Here is a 25,940-nt window from a genome sequence, read left to right as displayed (position 1 = left end):
CATGCCAAGCACTTTGAGGCACAAGCATTTCAAAATGGAATTTCTCATCAGTGCCTGCTGCTATTAAACATGACCCTGTGGTGTTTCTGGGAGAGCAGGTGAGGGTTATTTGCTGTCTTTTAAGAGCAAGTGTTTGGTGTCCATTGAAATCCCCCCCACACTTATGCTCCCTGAGTGCTGGTAAACATTTCTGGAACGCTTTTTCATTCTTTTTTTCCATTTAACAGTGCAGATTGATTGCTTCCTTTTGATAAAATCAGGCTGGATGGAAAGATCTGAAGGTATGGGAGGAGAGGGATGGGGGCACATCATCAGCTCCCACTTGTTCTCCATCCAAGAGCATATGCCCCTCACCACAGTAAATTATCTTTGATATAACGGCACTTGTACTGTGCTTGACACTGCAAGAGAATCACCAGTATCTGTCTTGCACCCTAATTAGTTACTGTGACATTAATCAGGCTGCTCAGCATAACACATACCCACAGCAAACCCAGAGCTAAAAATACGAGGCTGAGTTTCTATTGGCAATCAGGACATTAATAATTTTTTGGAAGGAGTTGTCTCCGCTGCTTTTAGCAGGGATTTGTATTCATTCTCCATGCCTATAGATTTTGCTGCTCATAAAACTGATAAGAGTGACCTCAAGGTAAGTGTATTTTGTATGAAATGATACACGCAAATCCCCTTCCTGTTCAAGCCCTGGCTTCTCCCAGTGGCTGCAGCCCTGGCTTTGCTTTACGGATGTGCTGGGCTGCAGCCAGCTCAGTTCCATGGCACGATGGCACAGCCACGTCACGTCTCTCCTAGTAAGATGGTCAGATATTGGGAAAGATTTCTCTTCAGAAAGAGTGGTGCTACTTTGGCACAGCTGCCCAGGGAGGTGGTGGGGTCACCGTCCCTGGAGGTGTTCCAGAACTGCAGAGATGTGGCACTGAGGGACGTGGGCATGGTGGGATGGGTTGGGTTGGACTTGGGGATCTCAGAGGTCTTTTCCAAACTGACTGACCCTCAGACTCTATGATTCTTCTGCAGGAAGCCATGGAGGAGGAGCAGCTCCCTTCTGGCCTCCTTGGGGCTGGCCCAGAGCATCCTTACATGGACAGCACAATCTGGCACCTCCTCACCAAGTTAAGCACCGAGTTTTGCTGTGCCAGCTGGCTGCTGTAATTGGCTCTCTCGTGGCGTTATTCACAGCTCTTCCCTCTTTCTTTCCCAGCTACCTTCCATCTTGCTTGTTAAAAGCAAAGGATATTTCGTAGAATTGGAATTCATTAGTCTTCCTAACAGAGGGAGCCTACTTAGACCTAAATTGGTGGTTAGCAAACGCAGAGATAATTCCCATGCGTTTGTATTTATCTTCCCAGTTCGGCAGCGTGTCGAGACAGCTGCCTCGGCGTCTGTCGGGGAGGCTCCAGCCAGCAGAGGGGAATACAAAGGTATCTGCCTTCCGCAGTTGGCGAAACTCAATATAAGCAAATTGGAACTCCGACTCGATTATCTCCCCGATCAGATTTCCCCAAGGCCCTAGCAATAACTTGATATTCTCAGGCAAGACTAGTCTTTTATGTGCGGGAAACAGGAGGCAAAAAGATCACAACAGAAGTCGGAGACGGGCCGGGAGCTGCACGGCTCATCGCTCGGCGTGGGCACCAACCGGAGCCACGATAACAGCCCCTGCCTTTGGGATGGCATTGGTTCAGGTGCCAAATCTCAGCATCTTTGCTCATCTCCTTCTGAAACTCCCCTTTGGGGGCAGGAAAAGGGCGTCTCATGGAATCGTTTGTGTTGGAAGGGGAGCTCAGAGGTCATCTGGTCCATCTCCCAGACCTGTTCTCTGCTTCTCCTGCTAAGGATGGGTAGGGGGGTGCTGAGCAGGTACCCATGGGACACACTTTTTCTACCCTAAACTTTGTGTTTCCAGCTGCTCCGAATGCAATTTCAGTTCAGCGGGGAGAAGGAGCTCCGTTTCTGCAATATTAGAGCTAATTACAGTGCTTGCAGTTATTCATTAAATTCATGTAGCATATTTCCTGTAATTAATACCATGCCCACACAGCCCTGTTTTATCACACTTGCCAGCACCTGAGACGTATTTTAGCAGCTTTTGTGGGATATCGGAGTAGGTTGGAACATCACAGATCTGCTGCTGGGCTGAAGGGGATGCTGCAAACTCCAAACTCAATAATATCAGCTCTATTGCTATGAATAGCCCTGCAGACATGTGAAATTGACAGGTTTTTACCTCTCGCTTTGAAAACATCCCTCCATATACAGCTTGAATGCTTTTTCTTTTATGCTTGGAGCCAAGATGACCCTTAAGAGGCCATGCTGATGCTCCCACACCTTTGTTGATGTTCCAAGCACCCGCACTGCGAGGCAGCCGGAGAAATGAGGAGCTGCAATTGCATGTGACACGTTCCTGAGTGTTCCTCCACAGATGCAAAAAAGGAATTTTGCTTCAGCCCCGGGGGAGCTGAGCCCAGCCAGGTCATTGGGCCGAATCAAATTGCCAATGTGCAGCGCTGAAATCTCATCTGTGATGTCCTACGTGTGCAGCCGGGGCCGGGGCTGCTGACAGCCTTCGTGATGAGCTGCTCCACATCTGAAATCCAGCAGGAAACTGTAAATGAGATCTCATCTCGCATCGGCATCCGCGGCACAGCCTCGTCCCAAGCGGAAGTCATACAAATGAGGATTTATCAGAGTGCTCTGAGCCCTGTGGCCTGTGTGCTTCTCATCTGCACTGAGCACCCCTGCCCCGATGTGGTGCCTTCTGCCTCCTTGCTGAGCCTCCTTCTGCCACTGCTTTGGATGGTGGTGACTGGGGAGGAGAAGCATTTCCTCCTCGAAACAGGCTCACAGAGTCACCGTGCCTTGCAGATCCTCATCCTTCCCACATCTTTGAGGGGAGAACCCCCATGCTGCAAACTAAGAGTGCTTGGGCTCCATGCTGAGCAAAGGGATGCGGTGCTGTGCATGGGATTGCAGCAGTTCCGTGCGAGTGACTTGCAGATGCTGCTGCTTCTGCAAACAGAACAGTTCTGTGCTATTCTATGTGAGAACAGAGGATTTCTGAGCCTGCTTCCCACGCTGCTCCCTGCCCTGCACTTGGTGCTTCGGTGTTCACTGGGACCTTCACACCAGGGACTCCCTGCAGAGGGCTCCAGCACTGCAGCTCTGTCCCTGTGTTCCCAAGGGCGTGCATTCACCCTTACTCATGTGATGTGCACTGCTGCATGCACCTTGCAGCAGAGAGCCTGTGTGGTGTGAAGTGCATGCACCTTGCAGCAGAGGTTCTGTGTGATGTGCAATGCATGCAACTGACTCTGCAGGGCTCATGTAGCGTGCATTGCATGCACCTTGCTCTGGAAGTCTCACGTGATGTGCACTGCATGCTCCTTGCACCGGCCGTCCTCACATGATGTGCGCTGCATGCACTTTGCTCCACAGCGGTGAGCGCATCCCTGCACACACCTTGCACTAAGACATCTATTTTTATTAAAGCAACGAAGGGATCTCAGCTGCATTTGCAAACGGGGTTTCCAGGAAGCCACGAAACAGCAAGCAGAAAGAAACTTTTAATGAAACCCACGACAGCACGGCCCGCACGATCCCTCCACGTAAAACCGCGCACCGCTTCACTCCCGGATCACCGCCGGGGTCGCCGCGCGCACGGAGCAGCCGCGCCCCCCGCCCCACCCCGCCGCGGGACGGCGCATGCGCAGCAGGGCGGCAGGGAGGCGGTGAGGCGGGCGGCGCGGCTCCGCGGCGAGGGGGGTTGGGGGGGGTCCGGCCCGGAGGGATGACGGCCGAGCTGCAGGCCGCGAGCGGCGGCCTCGAGGCGGTGAGCGGGCGGCGGAGGGGGGAGGCGGGGCGAGGCGAGGCGGCCCACAGGGGTGTCGGAGTGGGGCGGGAGGAGCGGCCCGAGGCCAAGCGGGTGGGTGCGGGGGGGGCTGCGGGATGAGCTGCGGCGTGAGCGCGGCGGTGTGCGGGGCCGTGAGCGGGGATACAGCGTGCATGGGGACACAGCGTGCACAGGGACAGCAAACATGCAGTGTGCACGGGGGGCACAGCACGCGTAGGGGTACGACATGCACGGGGACACGGCACACACAGCATGCATAGGGACACAGCACGCAGTTGCCCGTGTGCTGTGTCTCTATGCTGTATCCCTGTGCATGCTGTGTGTGCTGTATCCCCATGCACGTTGCCTGTGTGCTGTGTGTCTCTGCACGCTGCATCCCCGTGTATGCTGTGGGATACAGCATAGGGATACAGCATGCCCAGGGACACAGCACACAGGCAACGTGCATGGGGGGGATACAGTACACACAGTGTGCACAGAGACACAGCATGCATAGAGATACAGCATGCACAGGGACACAGCACGCAGAGCATGTATAGAGAAACAGAAAACATGCAGCGTGCACAGGGGCACAGCATGCATAAGGATTCAGCATGCACAGGGACACAGCACACAGGAATCGTGCTTTGGGATACAGCACACACAGCATGCGTAGGGGTGCAACGTGCATAGGGACACAGTACACACAGACACAGCATACACAGGGACACAGCAAACGTGCAGCTTGCATGGGGACACAGCACACACACAGCATGCGCAGGCACGCAGCGTGCATCGGGACACAATGCACACAGTGCATAGGGACACAGCACACAGGCAACATGCATGCAGAGTACACAGCATGCACAGGGATATAGCAAACATGCAGCGTGCACAGAGACAGCACACACACAGCATGCATAGGTTCACACAGTGCACGGGGACACAGCATGTGTAGTATGCACGGGGATACAGCATGCACAGGGAAGCAGCTCATACACAGCTTGCACTGGGATGCACTGTGCACAGGGACAAAGTGTGCACAGGGGCACAGCACGCATGCAGCTTGCGCAGGGAAAGAGAATGCACGGGGATACAGGAGGTGCAGGGACACAGCAAGGGCACAGCGTGCACAGGGCTGCAGCATGCAAAGGTTTGCGGTGTGCACAGGGACGTGGGCTCATTCTTTGGGCACATTTGAGCCCTTCAGGAGCTTTTCTCAGGTGCAGCAGGAGACATGGATCATTGTGTGTTTTGCACAGGTGTTGGTGTGGCAATGGGAAGCCGTGGGTCTGTAAAAGGTTCTGTTTCAGCAGTGCAGGTGCTGCTGTTGCTGCAGGGTTGGAGGCCTCTTCACATCCATTTTCCCACTTGGATATAAAGCATGACTGAGCTGCTGTGGCTGAAGGTCATGGGCTCCCATCTGCCCTGCCCACTGCTGCTCCTGGTTCCCCTTGAACTCATGCTCCACGTTTGCATCTGTCTCTGCTCTGAGTTTCTCCTCCAAACCAACCACTGCTGTGTGCTGTGATTCGTAGGGTATGAAAGAAAACAGCAGAGCTGCTGCTGTTATCGCTCGTTAGCTGGCCTTCTAATTATTATCTCCATTCCCTCCCTACTTGCCAGCCACTTTTCAGGTTTGTCTGTAGTTTCCAGACTGTAACATCAATAGCACTGCTGTTGTGACTGCTGTTTCTTTGCTTTTCTTTTGCTGGGAATTGCAGCTGGCATTAAGCTGGCATGATATTCTGAGCCCTAATGGCCAGTTTGTCTTAAAGGACAACAGAGCATAACCCCAAAAAGCAACCAGACAGACCAAAACCAAAACTGTTCCCCTCCAGACTTCACAAATTAGAGGTGCAGAATGTGATTCCCAGCCTCAGTGTGCTGCACAGTTCAGCCTTCTGCTGTTGATACACGTGTTTTTTATGAATGAAACTGGCCTGCATATCATTTATTAGGTGGTGATGTGGAGCTGTGGGCTGGTAATTAGTTCTTCTGTTTCCTGCTGCCTCTGTGAGTTCTTCTTTTGGTGAAGAAGGAAAGGCCCCAAAAAAATCACGCCCTGTCCTCCTCTGGATTGCACTGTTGTGATGTGGTTTTGCAGTGTGGGTTCTTCTCCAATGGAAAGATGTGCCCTGCAGCATTAGGTGGTGTTAGGCAACCAGAATACAGCGTGGAGGTGGGAAATTAACAGCAGGGTGTAATTGGTGTGCTGTGAGTATTCCTGTCCTGAGGCAGTTGTGCAGTTCTCATGGTGCTGAGCTGGAGCACCCCAGGGTGGGGGTGTGCATGCAGACACAGGGGGCCCTTAAAAAGTGCAGAGCTTTGGGGAAGTTGACTTCTGTAGCATTGGACACTGATCTGGTTCTAATGACCTTGAGTGCGTTCCTCAGCTTTGTTACCTTCTGGGCAATGATATCTTTCACTGCTCTGTAGCTGAGGCCAGTGCTTCTTCGTGTCCCTCCCTGAGCACTTTGTGTGGCCAAACCAAGGCTGCTTTTTACTTGACCACCTCCTAAAGCCTATAAAAGCTTAGAGAAATCTGTTAAGAAAACAATTAGAGACATTTTCTCAGGTAAGAACACATTGCTGGCTGTGCGAGGACCTGCCCAAGCCTGGAGCTCCATGGGGTGGGGAAGAAAAGCAGTGGAAACCTCTTGGGCCCTTCTTCTGTCACCTCATTGTGAGTGAGAGGTGACGTGCACAAGTGGCATGTGCAGCCAGGCTTAAAATAGCCCCCAGCAGCCCACGGGGAGCCTTATATGTCCTGCTGCACATGCTGGGCTTGGGGAGAGGGCTGCCAGGGCCTGCCAGCATGCTCCTGAGCATGCAACAGGTTGAAAGCTAGCCTGGAAATAGCAGAAACTAAGAGTGGTGTTCAGACTGACGTTGGCAGTACTGTCTGGCACGTGTGAGTGAGTTTTCATGTCCACCTGTCAGTGGAAAGGAAAGAAAGAACAAATGCTCCGTTGAGAGGCTGGCAGATGTTTCAGGGATGGGTTGATGTAGTCTTGGTCATCTTTTAACAGGAGCCTTTCTTTGTTTCTTGACTGCAGGATTACCAGGTTTTAAACAAGATGAAAGAGATAACAGGAATTCAGGATGCAGATTTCCTTCACGCTGCTCTCAAGGTTTGTATGTGCTGTCACTGCCCTTTGGAAAGAAGGCTGCTGGTGTCCGCAAAATCAAGCAAGTTCAGGTTCTCCCAAAGCATAACTGAGGGTTGGTGTGTGCTGGTGTTTTTATGGGCTGATAAGAAGGTAGGAAAGGCACTGTGTGGCCTGTGATGGCAATGCAGCGTGTTCTGATATTGGAAATTGTAATGTTAAATGGGTTGCAATGACATCAGTGCAGAATCATCACTCACCATTGCCCTGAGATGTATGGGCAAGAGCTGAGTTGCGTTGTTTGTATACACAGAGAGTTGCTTATGAAAACTCTCCAGTATTCCATTGGGAAGTAATGCCCACAAAATGTTAACAAACATGGACTGAAAGGAGTCTAACACTTAACTTTGTGGTATAAAATGAGATAGAAAACGGACATCTTTGAGCTCTTCTTTTGAAGAAGAGCCATGCTTAGCACTCTGCTGGCCTTCAGACAGCCTGTGCTGTGTCGTGTCACCATACCCACACACCATCCATGTAGGGTTTGGTTCCTGGGAGTTTCCCTGTTGCACTTTAATGCACTGCAGAGCAACAGCTACTTGAATCTCTAGCGAGGGAAAAGAAATTAGATAATGGACTCTATATTGTCCTAGTGATGAAGGCAAAGTGCTTTCCATCAGATAAATTTTAGCCTTTATTGTTTCTGTTTTTAATGCTATTTGTCACCAATAGATAGATAGCTTTCTCCGATGGCCAGAGGAAGCCAAGTTGGAGCCAGTGTGCCCACGTTTGCCACGGATGCATTAAATTTCATACAAATGCAGGTAAATTAACCCTGGAACTATGGATTTTTTCCTTGTCTTTCTGCTAGGCTGCTAAGGGAAACCTGATGGAGGCACTCATTGTCCTCACAGAGGAGCGTGATCAGGAGCCTGTTCAGAACACAGCTGCTGCAGAGCCATCCTCTTGGGAAGGCAGTGCAGTGGGCAAAGAGCCCCCTCAAGGTAAGGGGCCCATCTGCTCACACTGGGTCTCCTGAAGGCTCGTTGTGTCACCCGAGCTGAAAAGAGCCATGTTGTTCCTTCTGCTGGGAATCCCTCCTGTTCCTGTCCTGGCACTGATTTTGTTAGTATGGGGATCTAAAGTAGCAGAAAGCACTTTGGTGTTGGTAAGGCTTTCCTAGAACCTGCTCACCTTTGGGTCAGCTAAGTGCCAGTTTAAGGAAGGGGAGCAAGAATGCACATCAGTAGCCTGTGTCAAATAGACGTATTGGGTGGAGCCCCTCTTCAAGCAGCTTTCATGCTTCTGTATGGCTGAAGGGTTTATTCTGACTGTGTTTAGTATTTCTTGATGAAGGAGAGCTGAATCAGGAAAGAAGTGACTTAGTAGTGTTGTAGTCCTGTTTGTCAGTAGCAGGTCGTGCTGCTGAGCTGTATTTGTTCTAAACAACCAGTTGGCTAGCACAGAAAGCCCAGAAGACTCCTAAAGCAGAGAGAGCAGATAGAGAACCAAATTTCCATCAAGGCTTACTTTTCTTTCTATGCTGGCAGAGCAGGTGGATTGAATTTCCTTTGAAGTATTTTCATGAAAATGTAGAAGGAAATGCTATTTGAACTAGTGGTTAGATTATGCAAAAAATTGTTTCTGTAATTGTTACAGTTATTGGCAAAACTAGGCTGGCAGTTTGGTACATTTCTATTAACTGAAACTTCCCCAAGCAAATTTGCCTCTGGACACATTGCTGATGCCAAAGATCTGTGCTGGGAGCTTAGAAGTAACACCTAGAGCAGTGCAGCTGCACTTTGTTCTATTGTCTAAGGCTTCTGTCTGTTCCAGAACTGCTTATTTTCCTTTCCCCTTTCCTCTGTAGCCAGTAAATGAAGTGGCTCAGTTACCTGAGCATCCTGAAACAACTGAAGGAAGCTGACTGTATGTAAATGTGCAGATTGTATTAAATGAAAACCCTTTATTTCTTAAAACAGTGTCAGTTATCACCACTGGTGTCAAGGCATAGCAAATACAAGCAGCAGCTGGTGTTCCTGATTCATTATTTCAACAGGTTTGGAGCATTCCCATGAGCTCTGAATTGGGGTGTAAGGAAATCTGGCCTTTACGTGGCTGCATGATCCTAATCAAGTGCACTTAATGGGAGCTTTGATTTTACAGTGTGATCCAAGCTAACAGAATTTGTATTTAATTTTTTTTTTTTTTTTTTTTTTTTTGCTAGAAAATCTTTCTTTTATCATGTCAAAAAAATCACACTGGCAAAGTGCAATGTTTTGTAGAAGTTCTTTTTAGAGAAAACGTTTCCCTACTCGTGATGGAAGACTGATCAGAATGCTGTCCTGCCTCCAGGTGCTGCTGCATTTGACCCAGAAAAGAAAGGAGACATCCACTCAGCTGTTGCCTGCAGACAGCTGGAATCACCAAAAGCTCATGCTGCTGAGAGGTTGGTGGAGCTGTGGGTTCAGAGCTGAAACATTTTAGGAATTGGATGGGATTTATGTTGTCTGTAGTGCCAGGTATTGCCTGACAGCTCTGTGCTGGCATCCTGCTCGTGGCTGGGCTGCATTGCCAAGGGAATCTTTGTGAGGTGGGATTTCTCACTGTCCTTCCTGTCTTGTGACAGACCACAGGAGGTCCATGAGGTCCATTCTCCTGAGAACAAAAATCGCTCCAAAAGGAAACGCTGTGAAGTCTGGGGAGAGAATTCCAAACAGAGCGACTGGAAAAGAGTGGGAGATTGGCCTGTTGGGATGAAGAACATTGGCAACACGTGCTGGTTTAGTGCTGTCATACAGGTAACGTGGTGGCGAGGTTCTTCTGTCACTGCTGCAGCCATGGAGACAAAATGTCAGTTAGAATTTAGCATTTAAGTGGGAGTGCTGACATGTAAGTGAGTGGATGTGCCTATCCTCAGCTAGAGAGGTAGATATCTCTGTCCTCAGAGATAAAAAAGATCTCTTTTTTATTCAACATAATTAAGATTTCCTCTGAGCGTGTGCCAAAAGAGCATTTAAGTGGAGACTTTGCATCACAAGATATGGATGCATGCAGTCTGTGTGCATGTATGCAGTTGGTTTTTTTGGTGCACTGATGTACAAGTGCTTACTGAATGACAGAAACTTGATTGGAACTGATGATGTAATTATACTGGTGTTATTGTTAGCTCCATAATACATGGGGTATCAGGTTCTGCTTAATGGGATACAGTGGCACAGACATTGGAACTAATAAGAGCTTGGTGGTGTGTATTATCAGTGATAACCTAAACGAGAAGAGACAACAGTAAATGGAACTGAGCACGTTTGCTTCCTGTAACCATTTTACATCAGCAGATAAATGCTGATCCATTGGCTCCCCATTCTTGAGAGGAGGTGAAGTAGCTGCAGTTGGGCTCCTTTCTCTGTGTCACTTGCTCCTGTGTGCTCTTCCTAACGCTTTTTTCTAAGCCAGTTTTATAGCCCAAGGATGGGAGGTTGAGATCTTTGGGAGGCATCTGTAGGGCTGTGCTGCTCTGCCACTCGGGCTGCTCACTCCGTAAGTGCTGTCTGAGTGACCTGAAGCCAAGGGAGAATGAGGAGTGAACAGAAAAGGCTGTGGAGTGCATCAGGCTGAAACGAGTCAGCAAGGTGGAGGTGTTGATCAGTATTTCTCTCTCCATTTCTTTCAGTCTCTTTTCCAGCTGCCGCAGTTCCGGAGGTTGGTGCTCAGCTACTCCTTCCCACCAAGTGTCCTTGAGAGCTGTCGGACGCGCACTGTGAGTTTTCATCACATAAAGTTATGCTTTCCCTCCTGTGCTGTCCTGCTTTGCTATTTCTTTGAGCACATTACATTGGGAACAGGCTATCCCACACCTCTATCCATATGTTAATGACTTCTAAGCCATCTAGCTGCTTTAGGTTTTTTAAAGAGAGAATCACTAGAAAGAAGAACAAACAGAGTGATTCTCATAAAGCTTTCCTTTGAGCGAGGGGCAGGAGAAACCTGCCACATAAAGCTTATTTGGCAGCTCCAGGTTGTTATTTTGTTTGTATTCCCATAGAAGAACTGGTGTTTGAGTCAGCAATTGAGTCTAGTGTTTTCTCACAGAGGGTGGTGATACACTGGCACAGGTTGCCCAAGGAGGCTGTGGATGCCCCATCCCTGCAGGCATTCAAGGCCAGGCTGGATGTGGCTCTGGGCAGCCTGGGCTGCTGGTTGGTGACCCTGCACACAGCAGGGGTTGGAACCAGATGATCATTGAGGTCCTCTTCAACCCAGGGCATTCTGTGATTCTATGAGTCAGTGTGAGGGTGCATCCAACCCCAGTGCCTTCTGAGAAAGGTCAGCAGAAGGTACTTACAAAAGAAATGTGATACATAGAATTATCTTCTGCTTGTTATGCTGTTCTGTTCTCCCGTTTAGGAGACTTTGGTGTACTTGCTTTTGTGTGTGCTCTTAGTAAAAACAGCCCAGTGCACAGACAGAATAAGCTGATAAGCTCACTGGGTTTTTGCTTTATGTTTTAGCACTTTGGGCACCTCAAAGTTATTTTTTTCCTCCCATGCATCCCTTGGAAGATCACATTACTTCTCAGCAACACCACATGTCCTTCTGCTTTTATCCTTTTTCATGTCAGCTCTTCCCATGGTTGTTAGCTTGGCTGTTAAGGTATGTGCACGTGGTGTTCTGCAGCTCCTGGTTTACAGTGCAGGGAGGGTTTGTCTTCTTTTTGTGTTGCAGGGAAAAAGAAATATTGCATTCATGCAAGAACTCCAATGTCTGTTTGCTTTAATGCTGGGAACACGTCGGAAGTTTGTGGACCCTTCTGCAGCACTGGAACTTTTAAGGGATGCTTTTAAATCAACCGAGGAACAGCAGGTAAATCCACGTTAGAGAGCCTTTCCTCAAACCAGCACTTGATAACACAGAAATCCTGTGTGGTTTCATCCTCTTGTTTCCAGAGGTCTCTTGATGTGCTTGGCAGCAGGCAGACAGCTGGCTCTGGGTTGTGTGGGTACAAGCTTGGTCACTGAGCAGCCAACACAATGCTGCTGTGCCCCATGCCAGCTGGGTTCATTTCCTCTTACCTGCACGTGAACAGGATGTTCATTGCTGGTGAAACTGGGGTTTTGCCCTTCTTTCAGGTGGATGGTACCAACTGGATTTTATTAGAGCTGGTTTGTGAGACCAGCAGTGTGAAACCACTTTCTGCTCTGTGTGTTTGACCCTCGACTTCTGTCTCTCTTGCAGCAAGATGTGAGCGAGTTTACACACAAACTGCTGGATTGGCTGGAAGATGCATTCCAGCTCACTGTGAATGTCAAGTGAGTTTTTTAAGATACCAGGAGTTTGACCTGTCACTGAGCAGAAACAGATTTTAGATGTGACTGCTTAGCATAGGAGAAGGCTTTGAGGAAACATTGTCCATGTGTGAGAAAACTTGCTTGCTGGCTGATGGCAATCCCCTTCAGCCTGAAGTATGCTTATAAAGTGTTGGATCTACGTTTCTTGCTTAAGTGTAGGACTGTATTCATGGCCAGTATGGCCTGCAGAGCACATCAGCTCTGGGGGAGCTCTACAGACTGGTGTAAACAAATGGAGGTGTCCTTATGGAGCTGTGTTTGCATGGGACAATGCTTGCATGTCATTTTCTTTCTTGCCAATGTAAGAATTATAGTGTGCTTTTGAGTATGAGAACAGATGACAAGCTTCTCCTGTGTTCTGTGCTGTGATAAAAATGCTGCTTTTGATCATAGAATGATTTCCAAGCTGAGGGTTGGATGATGAATTTGGGCTTTTTTTTTTTTTGTGACCTGCAGATGAATTCTGTGCTTTTTCTTTCTGAAACAGAAGCCCTGGGGACAAATCTGAAAATCCAATGGTCCAACTTTTCTATGGGACCTTCTTGACTGAGGGTGTCCACGAGGGTGAGTGAAGGTTTTGGTAGACCCACTTTTTAAGTCCTTTGGGTGCTTTGACGTACGGCACATCAGTACTGATGCATGGTTTTGTTGCACACTCTTGTTGGAATTGCCTGGATTTTCAGTGTTTTACAGTAAACCTGCCAATAGTCTTCTTTCCTTATAGAATTGTCTTTAACATTTATATAACGTGACTTCTGAAAACCTTTAATTCTCATAAGTGCTCATGTATTTGAAAGCACTCGTTTGGGAGGAGGCTTGCCCTGAGAGACGTGCATAGAGAGCTATGAGCACTTCATGTCGTGCACCTAACCCGGTGTTTGCAACAACCTCTTGTGTTAATCGGGGTTTTTTTGCTCACTGAAGTTAGTTCATGGGTTTTGTATCGTTTTCATCATTCAGGCAATACTTTTTCCAAGATCGAAACCTTTGGTCAGTATCCCCTTCAGGTAAATGGTTATCGAAACTTGAATGAGTGCTTGGAAGGAGCCATGGTGGAGGGAGAGATGGATGAGGAGACAGCAACTCAGTCAGTGAAATATGTACAGGAGGTTAGTTGGAAGTTTTGTTGTTGAGCTTTCGGTTGCTTTCTAAAGAACAACTCACTGTGTAGCACAGGTGTGTCTCAGTGTAGTGTGCTGAGTGTACATGGCAATTACAGCCAGTCTCTCATTGAATACGACGACGTTTTCTGGCTGCCTGGGGTCTCACGTCGCTGCACGTCAGCGGTGAGATGCTGGGTCTGCTTGTGTGTAAAGGTGTGTTGTCCTGTATAACCAATTCAAGGGGTTTGTGTTAAAATAAAAAGGTAAACGTATGCTTCTGATGCAAGTGTGATAAAGTCTCTCTCTTTCTGTTGAAGCCTACCTGTACCTGAGTAGGGGGAGAACCACTGCCTCCTTATTTTCGGAGGGTAAAAGTACAGTGCTTATCTCTATGGTATGCCATTTGGAATTTGTATCTTTCTCCCTATTACAGTGTGTGTTCTTCTTCTCATTTTCACTCTTATCTTCTGACTGTGCTGATTTATTTAATTTACCTTTTCTTTGTTTTTTTTTTCTTCTTTAAACCCACAAATCACAAATCAGTCATAAACTACTTGTAAATGCAGCAAAGTAGAAAGCTAAGATGTGTCATTGCATTCAGCATCCTGTGTGTATTAAGAGCAGCTGAAGGTTGTTTTGAGAAAAGCACAGAGGTGTCTGGCTTAGAAGGGACTGAGAAAAGTATGTTTATTCTGTGAAAACATGTGGAAAATGTGTTGTTACTTCCTAGGAAGGCTGCATGATAGGGGGCATAGAGGAGAAGGTGCATTTTGTTGTATGAGTGAGTGCATCAAAGCGTCAGTGGGGTTAACTAGAACTTACTTTTCCCTAGGTAATAGGTGTAAAATCTTCCCTTCTCTGTTTTTATGTTGCCTTGTTCTGAAGGTGAGGCTTCCCCTCTGCTAGCTGCTTTAAAAAGCGTTTCAAAAAACCCAGTTCACCTCCACTGTAAATATCTTAGATCTAAAATATGCTGTGGCACTTGGGTGTGGGGCAGATTCGCTATGGCAGGACGTGAGACATGAATCATGCAAAGGAAAATGCCCTGAGTGTGTTCACAAGGAATGTGGCAGGGAATGGTGTGCACAGTGCTGTGTCAGGTAGGTGGGTGCACCTGGGGATGCTTGAAATGCTGTGAGCCCAGAAAGGCAGAGGAAGGAGAAATTCAACCACGAATCTTTCTTTCTGTGTGGCTCTTTGCAACAGTCTATTAAATGTATGGGAAGTGGATTTCTTGTCTGAATCTCCTCATTTGAATGGTTCATAAGCAGAGAGGATAAGGAGTAAGGTGCTGCTTGAGGGCTCCTGTCTTGTTACTCATCATTGCATGTGATGTATGTTGGAGAATGGCTATCTGTTGGAGGCTCTAACATGCAGAATTGATGCAGTGTCTGTAAGTTTTGTAAACCTCAGTTAGCAAGCTGTGGATTTGGATGTGTCAGGCAATGAAAATGAACTTTCTGAAAGCAGTTTGGAGGCTGCTTAGTGGTAGAAACATAAGATGCAAACAGAAAACCTAATCTCATGTAGTGCAGTTTTCTGCCTAGTCACTCCATGCACACAACATACATCCAGTATTGATAGACAGATGTTTAGGATGGGTCTGAGATGTGATGCTGAGCAGTCATCTTAAAACAGGTCCCCTCGGGGGCGTTTCTGCTTCTGTTGCAGCGCTGGTTCACCAAACTCCCTCCAGTGCTGACCTTTGAACTCTCCCGATTTGAGTTCAACCAATCCCTGGGACAGCCAGAGAAAATCCACACCAAGCTGGAATTCCCTCAGACCATTTATATGGACAGGTGAGTTACTCTCTTGTACAGCATGTTGAAAGCTGGTGAGCAAGGATGGATTCTGAAGTGCTCATGGAAGACCACGGATCTGAGAAGTAAATAGATTCCCCACGGTGAGGCTCTGCGTTGTCTGTTCAGGTACCTCTACTGCAGCAAAGAGCTCATTCAGACTAAGAGAGAAGAAATGAAGAAATTGAAGGAGAAAATGCTGATTCTGCAACAGAAACTGGAAAGGTGAGCAGTCAGCTACAGCTTTACTCTTGTGTGGGAGTTTGGAAGTGGTTTCTCTTAAACAGCAAGACAGAAGTGAGCACTGGAATCCTAGAATCACAGAATGCCCTGGGTTGAAGAGGACCTCAATGATCATCTGGTTCCAACCCCTGCTGTGTGCAGGTCACCAGCCACCAGCCCAGGCTGCCCAGAGCCACATCCAGCCTGGCCTTGAATGCCTGCAGGGATGGGGCATCCACAGCCTCCTTGGGCAACCTGTAAGGAAGGTGGAGTGTTGGGTCCCTGCGTGGCGTTGTGCTGGTCTGGCTGGGATGGAGCTTGTGTCCTTCCTAGCAACTGGCTGTGCTGTGTTTTGGGTCTCTGACCAAAGAGCAGCTGATGGCATGCCAGTGTTTTGGCCACTGCAGGGCACCAAGGCTTCCTCTCTTTCCCTTTGCTCATGAGGGTGTGCAAGCTGTGGGTGTGCAAGGTGTGCTTCTCCTTGGAGGAAACATGAGGCTTGGAGAGAGGTTTTTGCAGCACGAGGCTCCTCTTGTCACTGCAAAGCCTTCAGAACAGCAGAAGAGCTGCATGCCTGTGGGACACGAGTGTGTGTGCATGGGCACCACGTGGTTCCAGGGTCCAAGTTTTTGTGTTTTGAACCAAGTCTGGATATGTTGTTATAGTGGAGCTGTGTTGTTGGGGTTTCATTCCTTGGTTTTTTGTTTGTACACGTAGGAAATGATATGTGCAAGAATTAACTTGCCTTAGGTAAGTGATGAGTTATTCCACCTTCACACAAAGTGAAGGAATATTTTGGTACTAAGGCTATCTGTCAAAAAAGAAGCAGCGCTGGCTTTTGTTATATGAATAGAAATGGTTGAGAAATATGTCAGTAGTGCATGGTGGGATCCCAGAATGGCAGCTTTAGGAATGTTCCGTGAGGAAATGTGTCCTGGGGTTATCTGGTACCGTATTTATTTCCCAAACAGGCATAAATAAGGAGTGTCAGAACCAGATACGTAGTTGCCTGTTTGTTGTTTGTCTCAGGTTGAACCAAACAGCTCTATTCCTTCATGAATGGAATGTTTTGCTCTGGCATTGCAGGTACATGAAGTATGGCTCTGGCCCAGCACGCTTCCCACTGCCTGACATGCTGCAATACGTGCTGGAGTTCATCACTACAAAGCCTGCTGGTGCTGTGTCCTCTGCATGTGTGTCTTCTACTGGGGACTCTCAGGTGGTGGACAGGCAGTCCCAGGGCGAGTCGCTCATTCTGGGCACACCTTCACAGCCTGACAGGTTGGTAAATGGAAATAAGAACCATTTGTTGGAGAATATGTTAACTTTCATCTAAGTGCTACTGGTTTGAGTTCTGAAAGTCAATTACTGATGTGGGTAGTTGTGATATATGAGCAGTTAGGCTACTTTTCATTTAGTTTGGTCTATCACTGCAAGTAGTCTGCTGGTTTTTCTGGTTGCTTCGTTTTATTTTTCCTTTTCCAGCAGTGTTGCCATATTCCTATGGATGAGCAATGATCCTGAGTTGAATTATGTACCTTTTCCTATTTTTTCTCTTTCATTAACTGTCACACTCCTTCAGTATTGGATGATCACGAGCCTGCTCAGCATACTTGGCTTACACTTGGCTTTTGCTTTGCAGCATGCTAGATGGAAGGGATGGTAAGCCTGAAGATGAAGCTGTCCTATTGGCAAATTCTTCAACACAGCAACAACTGAACACACCTCTGCAGCCTTCTGCTCCACCAGCAGAGATGTTGGACTGCCCTGCTCCTCACATGGTTTCTGAGGAAGAGATGAACCTGGTTACAGCATGTTTGCAGCGATGGAGGAATGAGATTGAGCAAGATGTGCGAGGTCGGCCCTAAATGTTGGTTGTGATTTTTGTGTTTATTGCCAGCCCGAATCCCCCTCTGTTGCTTTGGCTGAATGCATCCTGAGCTGTGCCCTCAGGTCTTTCTGCTCATCTGAAAATGGCTCTTTTGTATGTTTTGAGGTAGATGGTAAATCCACCGGGCTTAGATCTACCATCAAATACTCACGTATTGCTTTCAGCCCTGCTGTTCAGTGCATTCAGTTGTTACTGTCTGGCTTCAAGCTTTCTTGGCATTTCTAGGTATGTTTTTTAATTCATGGTGTCCTTGGCAGATCTGAAGGAGTCCATTGCCAGAGTCAGCCTGTCCATTGATGAAATGTACAGTGACCCTCACCTCCAGCAGGTAGGAGATGCCACTTCATGCAGTCAGTATTGGACAGATGATGCTGATACTGGGTCTTGTTAGTTGTCAGTTCAAGTTACCCACTTTGCTGTATTTTGAAAAGATCCCAGTGTTACAATAAATCACATTTTTTTAAAAGCAAATCCTAATGTTGCTGTTTCACTTAAAAGCCAGCTCTTACTCATCAGTAAATGGAATGTATGAATCAGTTCTAGCACCAAAGCAATGGCTGCGAATGTATTTTACAACTTCTTCATGAAGATCAGACAACTTCCTTTACTGAAAGTGAGTCTGACAGCTCTGTCCATGTGAACTTGCAGGTTCCCTATCACTTGCACGCTGTCTTGGTGCATGAAGGGCAAGCAAATGCTGGTCACTACTGGGCCTTCATATATGACCAGCCTCGGAAAAGCTGGCTGAAATACAATGACATCTCAGTGACAGAATCATCGTGGGAAGAGCTGGAGAGAGATTCATTTGGTGGCCTGAGGAATGCCAGTGCTTACTGCCTGATGTACATAAGTGATAAGGCATCCCACGTTGTTGCAGGTAGGGGAACTAAAGCTGTTTTGACTGGTGCATTATGTTCTCCCTAACGTGCATCATTACCAAGTCCCTCAGTGTCTGTGTGGTATAGCATTACCCCTGTCTGCAGATGCAGAAATAGAGCAGCAGGAGGAGGACTGCAGCTTGGGTGCTGACAGGAGAAAGGACCATGTCTGGAACACAGCCAGCTTGTCCTGGTCACATCAGGCTGCAGTGTTTTGGACATACAGCTCAGTGTAATCTCTGGATTTGCTGTCACATATTCAGACCTCTTGTTGTAGGAGCTGGCCAGGCAGCAAGCAGATGCTTAGAAGGCAGTTGACCCAATATGTCCATGAAGTAGTTTGTTCTTTTCTGAGTCTCTAATAGAGAAAAAGGGGAAAACTGAAGAGAGAAGTGTACTAATACAACACTGTGTATTCAAGCTCTCTTTTTGCCTCCTATCTGACTTAATCCTTAGTGATATCATCACACTGAATCCACGTGGGTCTTTGGTTACACAGCTTTCTCTGTTACATGAGATGAATTATTGGTGATGGTGGCTTAGCCTTGCAAGCCTGTTTGCACTGCCAGCATATAAATAGTTACGTGGATGAATTATTGTGCACGTGGCACTATACATGGCCAGCAGCTGTAGAAGAACCTAATAATTTCATGCGTGGTTCATTTTGATGTAATCAATAGCAGCAAACAATAGGGGACTGTTGTTTTGTTCATTGCTAAACATTGCTGATGAGAATTTGGGAGCTGTTCTTTGTGATAGGTCTGTTTCTGGAGTGAACCCACAGATTATTTTTTCTTCTATTTAATACAATTTCTGTTGCTTTAAAAAAATGCTTTCTTTGACAATGGGTGCACAAGGAAAGATGGCTCTGGTGGAGGGAATTGTCATTTGCTTTGCATGATTGTAAGACTTGTGGTGGGTTTTGTGTTATTTCAGATCTAGAAGTAAAGGGGATTGAAGCCAGCAGGGGATTCATGCTTGGGAGCCTACATGGCTCCCTGCTTTTACGTGATGCTGTAGATAGGATGTCTCAAGCCATACTATGACCATTGGGGCTGCAGGCAGCTTGAGTGCTGCACTCTGCACAGAGACAGCCTTGGAGTACAGCCACGTTTCTGACCTTCTTGCAGGTGAAGGTGACGGCTCAGAGGTCGGGCAGTTCCAGAAGGAGGTGGAGGCTTTGCCCCCAGAGCTGAGGCGTTACATCCAGGAGGACAACTGGCGGCTGGAGCAGGAGGCAGAGGAGTGGGAGGAAGAGCAGTCTTGCAAGATTCCTTCAACTGCTTCTGAATCTCAAGAGCTCTCTCCTGAGTCGGGGCTAGGTGATGCCGCGTCTGATTTTGCAAGCTGTGCTGAAATTAATGGTCAGAAAGACTGCTGCTGTGGAGCCTTGTTTAATTTTGGGGTATCCAAGGGGCTGTTGAAGTAGCAGAGGTGCTGGTGGGGCTGCGTCCTGCCAATACAAAAGGCTGTTCTACTTTTTTTGCACGTTTTTGTTTCCAGGCTTGTCGACAGAAACACTGTTTTCCATTCATTTCGTGGCAGTGAGCTAAACTCATTTTGCTTCCAGGCATTTTTTATTAATAGAAATATAGAGTGGAGAATGTTTAAATGCTGCTCTCTCGAGTGGGAAAGCATCATTTAGCAATCCGGCGTGTGCCACAGCCTCTGAAAAGGTTTTGTGATGGAACAGGTTCGTGTGGGATGGATGTAGCAGCTGTTCAGCCATGCACAGAAGTGCTCCAAAACATTTTAGAGCAAGACGGGGAAAGAAGACGTAATGGAGAGCAAATGCTCATTATGACCCTGTGTTTTGATGGAACTGAGCAGCAAGCTCACTCCAGACTCAGACCTAGTGTTAAATTAGCATCTTGTATCACGTCGTCTGGCGGTGCGGCAGTTTAAGATGTTAATGAAGCCATTACTTTATCTTGAGCCATAATTCCTAAGAATGTGCACTTCTGGTGGATGGCTCCATCTCATTAAGGGCCGCATAAGCAGGTTTATAACAAGGTGGGTGATAATTTCTAATGGGAGTGATTGTGGAGTGCTGTTGACAGATGAAGAAGTTGCTGTGTGTGCTTAGGAGGTGCAGGAGAGCTGCTTCACCCTCATGCACTTCTGTTCACCTTTTGCCCTCTGTGCGTTTGGACCAAGCCCTGCAGTTCTGCTGGCTCACACCGTATCTCTGCCCTGACAGATCCACCTGCAGCCCACGAGCAGAGCCTGCGCTCTCTGTCCTCAGAGCACGCCATGATTGCAAAGGAGCAGACTGCCAAAGCTATTGCCAATGCAGCCCATGTCTACGAAAAGAACGGCGTGGAGGCAGCGCTCTGCGAGGTGAGGAACAGCCAGGGAGCAGCCAGCTGCTGTCTGTGTGTTATTCTTCTCAAAGCAACCCTGGCTTTTTTCATTTCTTTGTGGTTCTGTAGCTGTACCACGTTTATCTCAGCCCCCTTCTGCTTTCCTCTGTTTTGCTTTTGTTTTTCTTTTTTCTTCTCGGCCACAGACAGAGGAGGTAGATCCAATGAAGGCCCAACTGGGAGAAACAGCCTTTACAGTTCAGGCAGAACAACCTCAGGATGCTAAAGAAACAGAGCCTGCTGCCCAAAGTAGCTCACAGATCTCGGAAGTGGAAATCCCCAGTGTGGGGAAGGTTCCTGTTAGATCTGATGCAGATGGATATAATGAGGAGGTACAGCTCCCAGCGCAGGCACTAATTGCTGTCCATCACTAACCTCTAACTTTGTAGTGGTTGATTGCAAGCGTTCCTCACTTGTCTGTCATGGAAAAAGTGCTGTTTTCAAAGTAAATTTTTCCCCCTGTGGAAGTGGTCAGGCCAATTTGTTTAGCAGCTTCTTTCCTAAATGCCATCAGAGGAGCAGCTCTGTAGAAGCATTCAGTCATTAGATCTGCTCAGTGTTCCTGCAGGTCTTCTTTCTGTATCAGAATTGGTCCTGGATGTATTTACAAACCTCCTTATTGCCTTCAGAGCTTTGTCCCATATATGTCAAAGGGATGGAGCACTCGCAGTGTAACTCACAGTATCCCAGCTCCTGGTTTGTCCAACCTGGTTAACTTCACACACGCCCAGCAGCATTCTAGAAGTTGTCTTTTCACATTCTGGAAGTGGAGTTCACTTATAGGAATATAGAGATAGGTACTGCTTGAGTATGTTTAATGCATGCCTGTATGAACTCAGCACAATTAATTCTTCTGCCACATGCACTGCTCTCTTGTGTTGCTTGGGAAAAATGAATGGGATGCAGAGGGGATATGGCTAGTGTTTTTCATGTTCAAAATTCAAAGTTCTTTCCTCTCTTCACCGTGTTTTCTCTTCTTTTCCTGTCTGTTACTGTTTTCCTCGTTCTTGTTTGTGTTTCTTTTCCTGCTTTCCATGGTAGGTGATGCTGAGTCCAGCCATGCAAGGTGTCATCCTGGCTATTGCAAAAGCCCGCCAGACCTTTGATCGCGATGGGTCTGAAGCGGGGCTCGTTAAGGTATCCTGCTCCTTTGCTTCATTTGCACAAGCATGGAAATCTGTGTTCACAGAATGAAGGATCTGTGCTATGTAGAAAGACAAGCAAGTGAAAGGAAAGGTCCATGCAGTTGTTTTTGTAGATAATGGCTTTTCTGTCCTGCAGTGGTGTGTGTGCTTGCATAATGCCATGTCCTCGCATCCCAAGCAAGTCTTGGAGCTTGTAACAACTGCCTTCTCCCAGAAGGCTATTTGCTGTTTGTACTTCTTTTTCTTTCAGTGTTGGTAATTCTCTTGGTCTGGGTTTAAAAATGAGGTTCTCTTTGTCTCTCAGCATCTGTTGCACGTCCTTGGTGCCGCGGTCAGGAAACGAGCGCTCATGAAATTTGTTGTGCTCTGGAATGTGCATGCTCATGATATCTTCTCTTGTAAAAGGTGGCTTCATGAAAAGAATGCATGGAATAGGGGAATCTGCAGCAACACAAGCTGCCCAATGTTGGCTTTGGTGTTAGGTTTTACCAGCAGGTAGATTTAATTAAAAATACAGCACAGGGAGAAACCCCCTGTGTTCTCTATCTACAGGAATATAAAGGGCAATATGCTCACAGATATAAGATGACTGCAGTTGATTTTTACAACTCTTCCATTTGCAAGAGGATTACCAAACCTGTTTTATATATCCCACTCTCTCAGGAAGCCATTCAGATACCTGGATGCTTCAGAAAGCCGCATGTTTGATGCATGTGCTTCTGCCTTGGAATGCATCATTCCCAATGCTCATGGGCTGCTGTTCACCAGCAGAGCACAGCTAAGCAGCAGAGCTAGTTGTCCCCTGTGGGCTCCCCATCATTTTGGGGCAGTTCTAAGCACTGCATCAGCCGCTGCAGAATTCAGACTGGTGAAAGGGTGGACGCCTCAGTGTGTGTGCTTTCTTGCCAGGCATTCCACGAGGAGTACTCCAGGCTTTATCTCCTTTCCAAAGAGACCCCAACCCCTCAGAACGATGCCCGGTTGCAGCACGTGCTCGTTTACTTCCTTCAAAACGATGCTCCCCAGCAGATTGTGGAACGGACCCTCCTCGAGCAGTTTGCAGACAAAAACCTCAGCTATGATGAAAGGTTTGTGCTGTGGGCTCCGTGATGAAGTTTTTCTCATCTGGAAGCAGCTGAGGCCGTCCTTCTCATTTTCTCGTCTCTTCTTATGCCGGGCAGGTCAATTAGCATTATGAAGGTAGCACGAGATAAACTGAAAGAGATCGGTCCTGATGAGGTCAATATGGAGGAGTACAAGGTAAGTGCCACCTTTGGCCTTCTTGCAGTCAGAGCTCATGCTTTCCAAAGCAGTGTGTGGGAAACTGGGAATGTGGTTCAGAGCAGTGCCAGAAAGCAGAAGGGAATTAGCTGGACTTTAAGGGATAGAGTGCAGTTGACTGAGTCAATTTGTGGCTTCTGAGAGAATTTTAAACTCTCAAAAGGGTCAAATCAAATAGATTTGCGAGTTGTGAAGGAGTGTGAAAAGTGTTGGAGGTGAAATTGACACTGTTTTCTTCCTCAACAGAAATGGCATGAAGACTACAGTCTTTTTCGGAAGGTGTCTGTTTACCTGCTTACAGGGTTGGAGCTGTACCAGAATAGAAAGTAAGTGTATTTTAATGGTGACTTTATTCCAGATAAGCTACAGCCTAGAAGTAGAGGCTCTTCTGGAAGAATTACTTCTTTCATACCTTCTTTCAGCCTTGTGATAGAGACCAATATAGTTTATTCCTGACTCGCTGGTTGCCCTTCCTTGAATGCAGAGCCAACCCTGGTTATGCTGAGTACACCAGCTAGCTGTCTGTCCTTAGCATCCCCTCGTCCTTCTCCCAGTGAAGCTGTACAATTGCCATCACTTTTTGGCCCTGTGAACTGCTATACTAAAACTAAACTGTGTTGAATTAGGCATTGTAGTGGGTTTAAGCCCTTTTTGGGGACCCAGAGCTTGCAGGCTCGACAGCTGGCTCTCTTCTTGTAGGTACAAGGAGTCCCTGACCTACCTGATCTACGCCTACCAAAGCAACACCGCCCTGCTGAAGAAGGGAGCCAACAGAGGAGTGAATGAATCACTGATCACCCTGTATAGAAGAAAGTGTCTCTTGGTGTGTAAAGGAGGAGCTCTGAAGCCATTTGGGAGGGTTGTGGAGGGGTGAGAGCAGCCTGGGGATCATCACGGAGATGTAGAATAATTCAGTGGAAAAATGTTTGTGGCTCTCGAGGAGATTTGGTGAAGAAGATATGAGAACCAGAATTATGAGTAAGCTGTGTAGGTGCTGTATATTTATATAACAATTTGTTAATATGTACAGAAATACATCTGTATTTATCAGTTTGTTTTCTGAAGTATGATTGCTTTGACTAACAGTAGTTGCTTCTCCAGAACCTAGCAGAGCCCAGCACCTGGTTCTGTTTGACTTTGTGCTGCACAGCTGTCCATGGAAAGGAACTGAGCTCTGTGCCTTTTCTGACAGCATGCTGATTCTCAGAAGACCGTGGTTGCTTCCTAAAGGTCTTTCTCAGATTCTCTCTCCTCTCCTAGAAGCTGAATGAGGTGGCATCGGCTCTATTTGTAAGCTGTGAGGAAGCTCATGTGGCAGAGGGCATTAGCATCCTGAATGAGCTGATCATCCCCTGTATGCACCTCATTAACAACTTTGACATCTCCAGAGAAGACATGGATGCCATCGAGGTCATGAGAAACCGCTGGTGCTCCTATCTGGGACGAGAAGACATGGACGGTAGGGAATGGTGAACGGCCACCTGCATTACCTTATCCATGCTGTTGGTGTGCTCTGAGGGCTGTGTCTAGGTCTTAATTAGAAAGGAACGAAGGGACTGCTTAAAACACCTCCTTAAGATCTTGAAATCAGTATTGTAGCACATTTTTCAGCACATATTTCAGTTCCAGTCCCATTGATTGTATCCTCCTCCTCCTGCAGCGAGCCTGCAGATCAGGCTGGGCGAGCTGCTCCCCCGCCTGCTCGACGGCTCCACGGAGGTGGTGGTGCTGAAGGAGCCCCCAAAGATCCGTCCCAACTCCCCATACGACCTCTGCAGCCGCTTTGCAGCAGTGATGGAGTCCATCCATGACGCCTCGACTGTGACTGTGAAGTAGATGGCAGAGCTGGCACCTCGGAGTGGCACACTGTGAAGCATCGGTGCACAGCGTCCTCCCGCCAGGAGGTGTTCAGAGAGGGAAGAGGTGATTTCGTGTTGAGACCTGTGTGCTTTGTAAATAGGAGCGAATGAAAAGCAATATTGCACTTTTGAGATAAGATGTTAAGTGAGAATGCAAAGGACATGAACCACTGTACTAATATGGCACAGTAGGTACCTGGCAGTTCCACCTGGCTTGTTTTCCTAGGACCAGGCCAGGACACTTTTTCTATTGTGGCAACTTTGTACGCTGCCCAGCAAGCACACATCCCTGGCAATGACATCAACAGAGGAACAGTTTGGTATGCCTGGTGAGCACTATTGGCTGTTGTTGATCCATCAGACACGTTTACATCTTCCTAAATTATTAGCTGCATTATATATTCAGATCTTGCCAAACTTCTGTCTGAGAGGAACAGCAGCGCTCGCTCTGTGTGTTGCGTGCAGTCACGCGTGCAACTTAAGTTAAACAAGCATTTCCCTTTTGTGTTCTAACTGGCAAAAGAAAAGCAGGATTCTTCCTCTGAGAAAGGCAAAATCAAATAATGGCAGTGACAGGAGATGGGACAGAGCTGGAGGCTTTATGGGTGCTGTGGTGTTAGCTGGCTGGTTCAGGGCATAACCCCCAGAGTGTGTTACCCTCCTGGGTTGGAAAGTGAACTTCCATCGCATCTGTGGTGGATATTCAGTGCTAGATAAGTGATGGTAACTGCAAGGCCTAGAATCAGCCCCTTTTTCTTTTTAATTAACTTCCTGTAAGAAATAAATTATGCCTCGTTTGGAGTTCCTTTTGCAGGCAGCCTATGACTGTGTTTGAACTCTGACAGTTGTTTAAACCAAACATTCTGAGTAGGTGGAAGAGGAAGCCTGTTAGGACTATGCAGTTTTTCTAAAAGTGCAATAAAAGCATTTGTTCTATGTTAGAATGAAAAAGTTCCCTCTGTGTGTTTTTGTGTTATTTGTTGTTTTTTTTTTTCCCTCTGTTGTTACACCTTCAGGGCTCCTCTTGGCTTCAGCAGAAAGAAGCGGAAGCAGAGGAAAAGAAACCCATTGGCAAAGCAATGCAGGAATGTCTG

General features: G+C 47.3%; 1 protein-coding gene across 10 annotated transcripts; it reads left to right on the top strand.

The window, feature by feature from the left end:
- Nucleotides 1-3,722: 3,722 nt before the first annotated feature.
- USP28 (ubiquitin specific peptidase 28) lies at nt 3,723-25,797 on the top strand. 10 transcript variants are annotated; one of them, XM_042831998.1, is made up of 26 exons: nt 3,723-3,746; nt 6,907-6,981; nt 7,829-7,961; nt 9,313-9,406; nt 9,587-9,758; nt 10,631-10,717; nt 11,683-11,820; nt 12,193-12,266; nt 12,793-12,869; nt 13,266-13,414; nt 15,080-15,207; nt 15,337-15,432; nt 16,516-16,710; nt 17,072-17,286; nt 17,578-17,648; nt 17,969-18,197; nt 19,329-19,562; nt 20,399-20,538; nt 20,708-20,893; nt 21,603-21,698; nt 22,616-22,794; nt 22,888-22,966; nt 23,234-23,313; nt 23,687-23,810; nt 24,248-24,446; nt 24,648-25,797. In XM_042831998.1, exons 2-26 carry the CDS (start codon nt 6,928-6,930, stop codon nt 24,821-24,823), a joined length of 3,405 nt encoding a protein of 1,134 aa, XP_042687932.1. In that variant the 5' UTR covers nt 3,723-3,746; nt 6,907-6,927; the 3' UTR covers nt 24,824-25,797. The 10 variants fall into 10 exon arrangements, with proteins under 10 accessions (XP_042687932.1, XP_042687931.1, XP_042687930.1 ...); XM_042831997.1 differs by lacking the exon at nt 3,723-3,746 and adding an exon at nt 3,779-3,847 and having other exon boundaries at nt 19,329-19,520; XM_042831996.1 differs by lacking the exon at nt 3,723-3,746 and adding an exon at nt 3,779-3,847 and having other exon boundaries at nt 24,251-24,446.
- The last annotated feature ends 143 nt before the right edge of the window (nt 25,798-25,940 follow it).

This window comes from Centrocercus urophasianus, unplaced genomic scaffold, assembly GCF_019232065.1.
Source record: "Centrocercus urophasianus isolate 14NV4802_14NV808 unplaced genomic scaffold, USGS_Curo_1.0 seq_37, whole genome shotgun sequence".
NCBI lineage: Eukaryota > Metazoa > Chordata > Aves > Galliformes > Phasianidae > Centrocercus > Centrocercus urophasianus.
The sequence above is the reverse complement of the archived record's forward strand: the minus strand, read 5'-3'. Positions and strand labels throughout refer to the sequence as shown.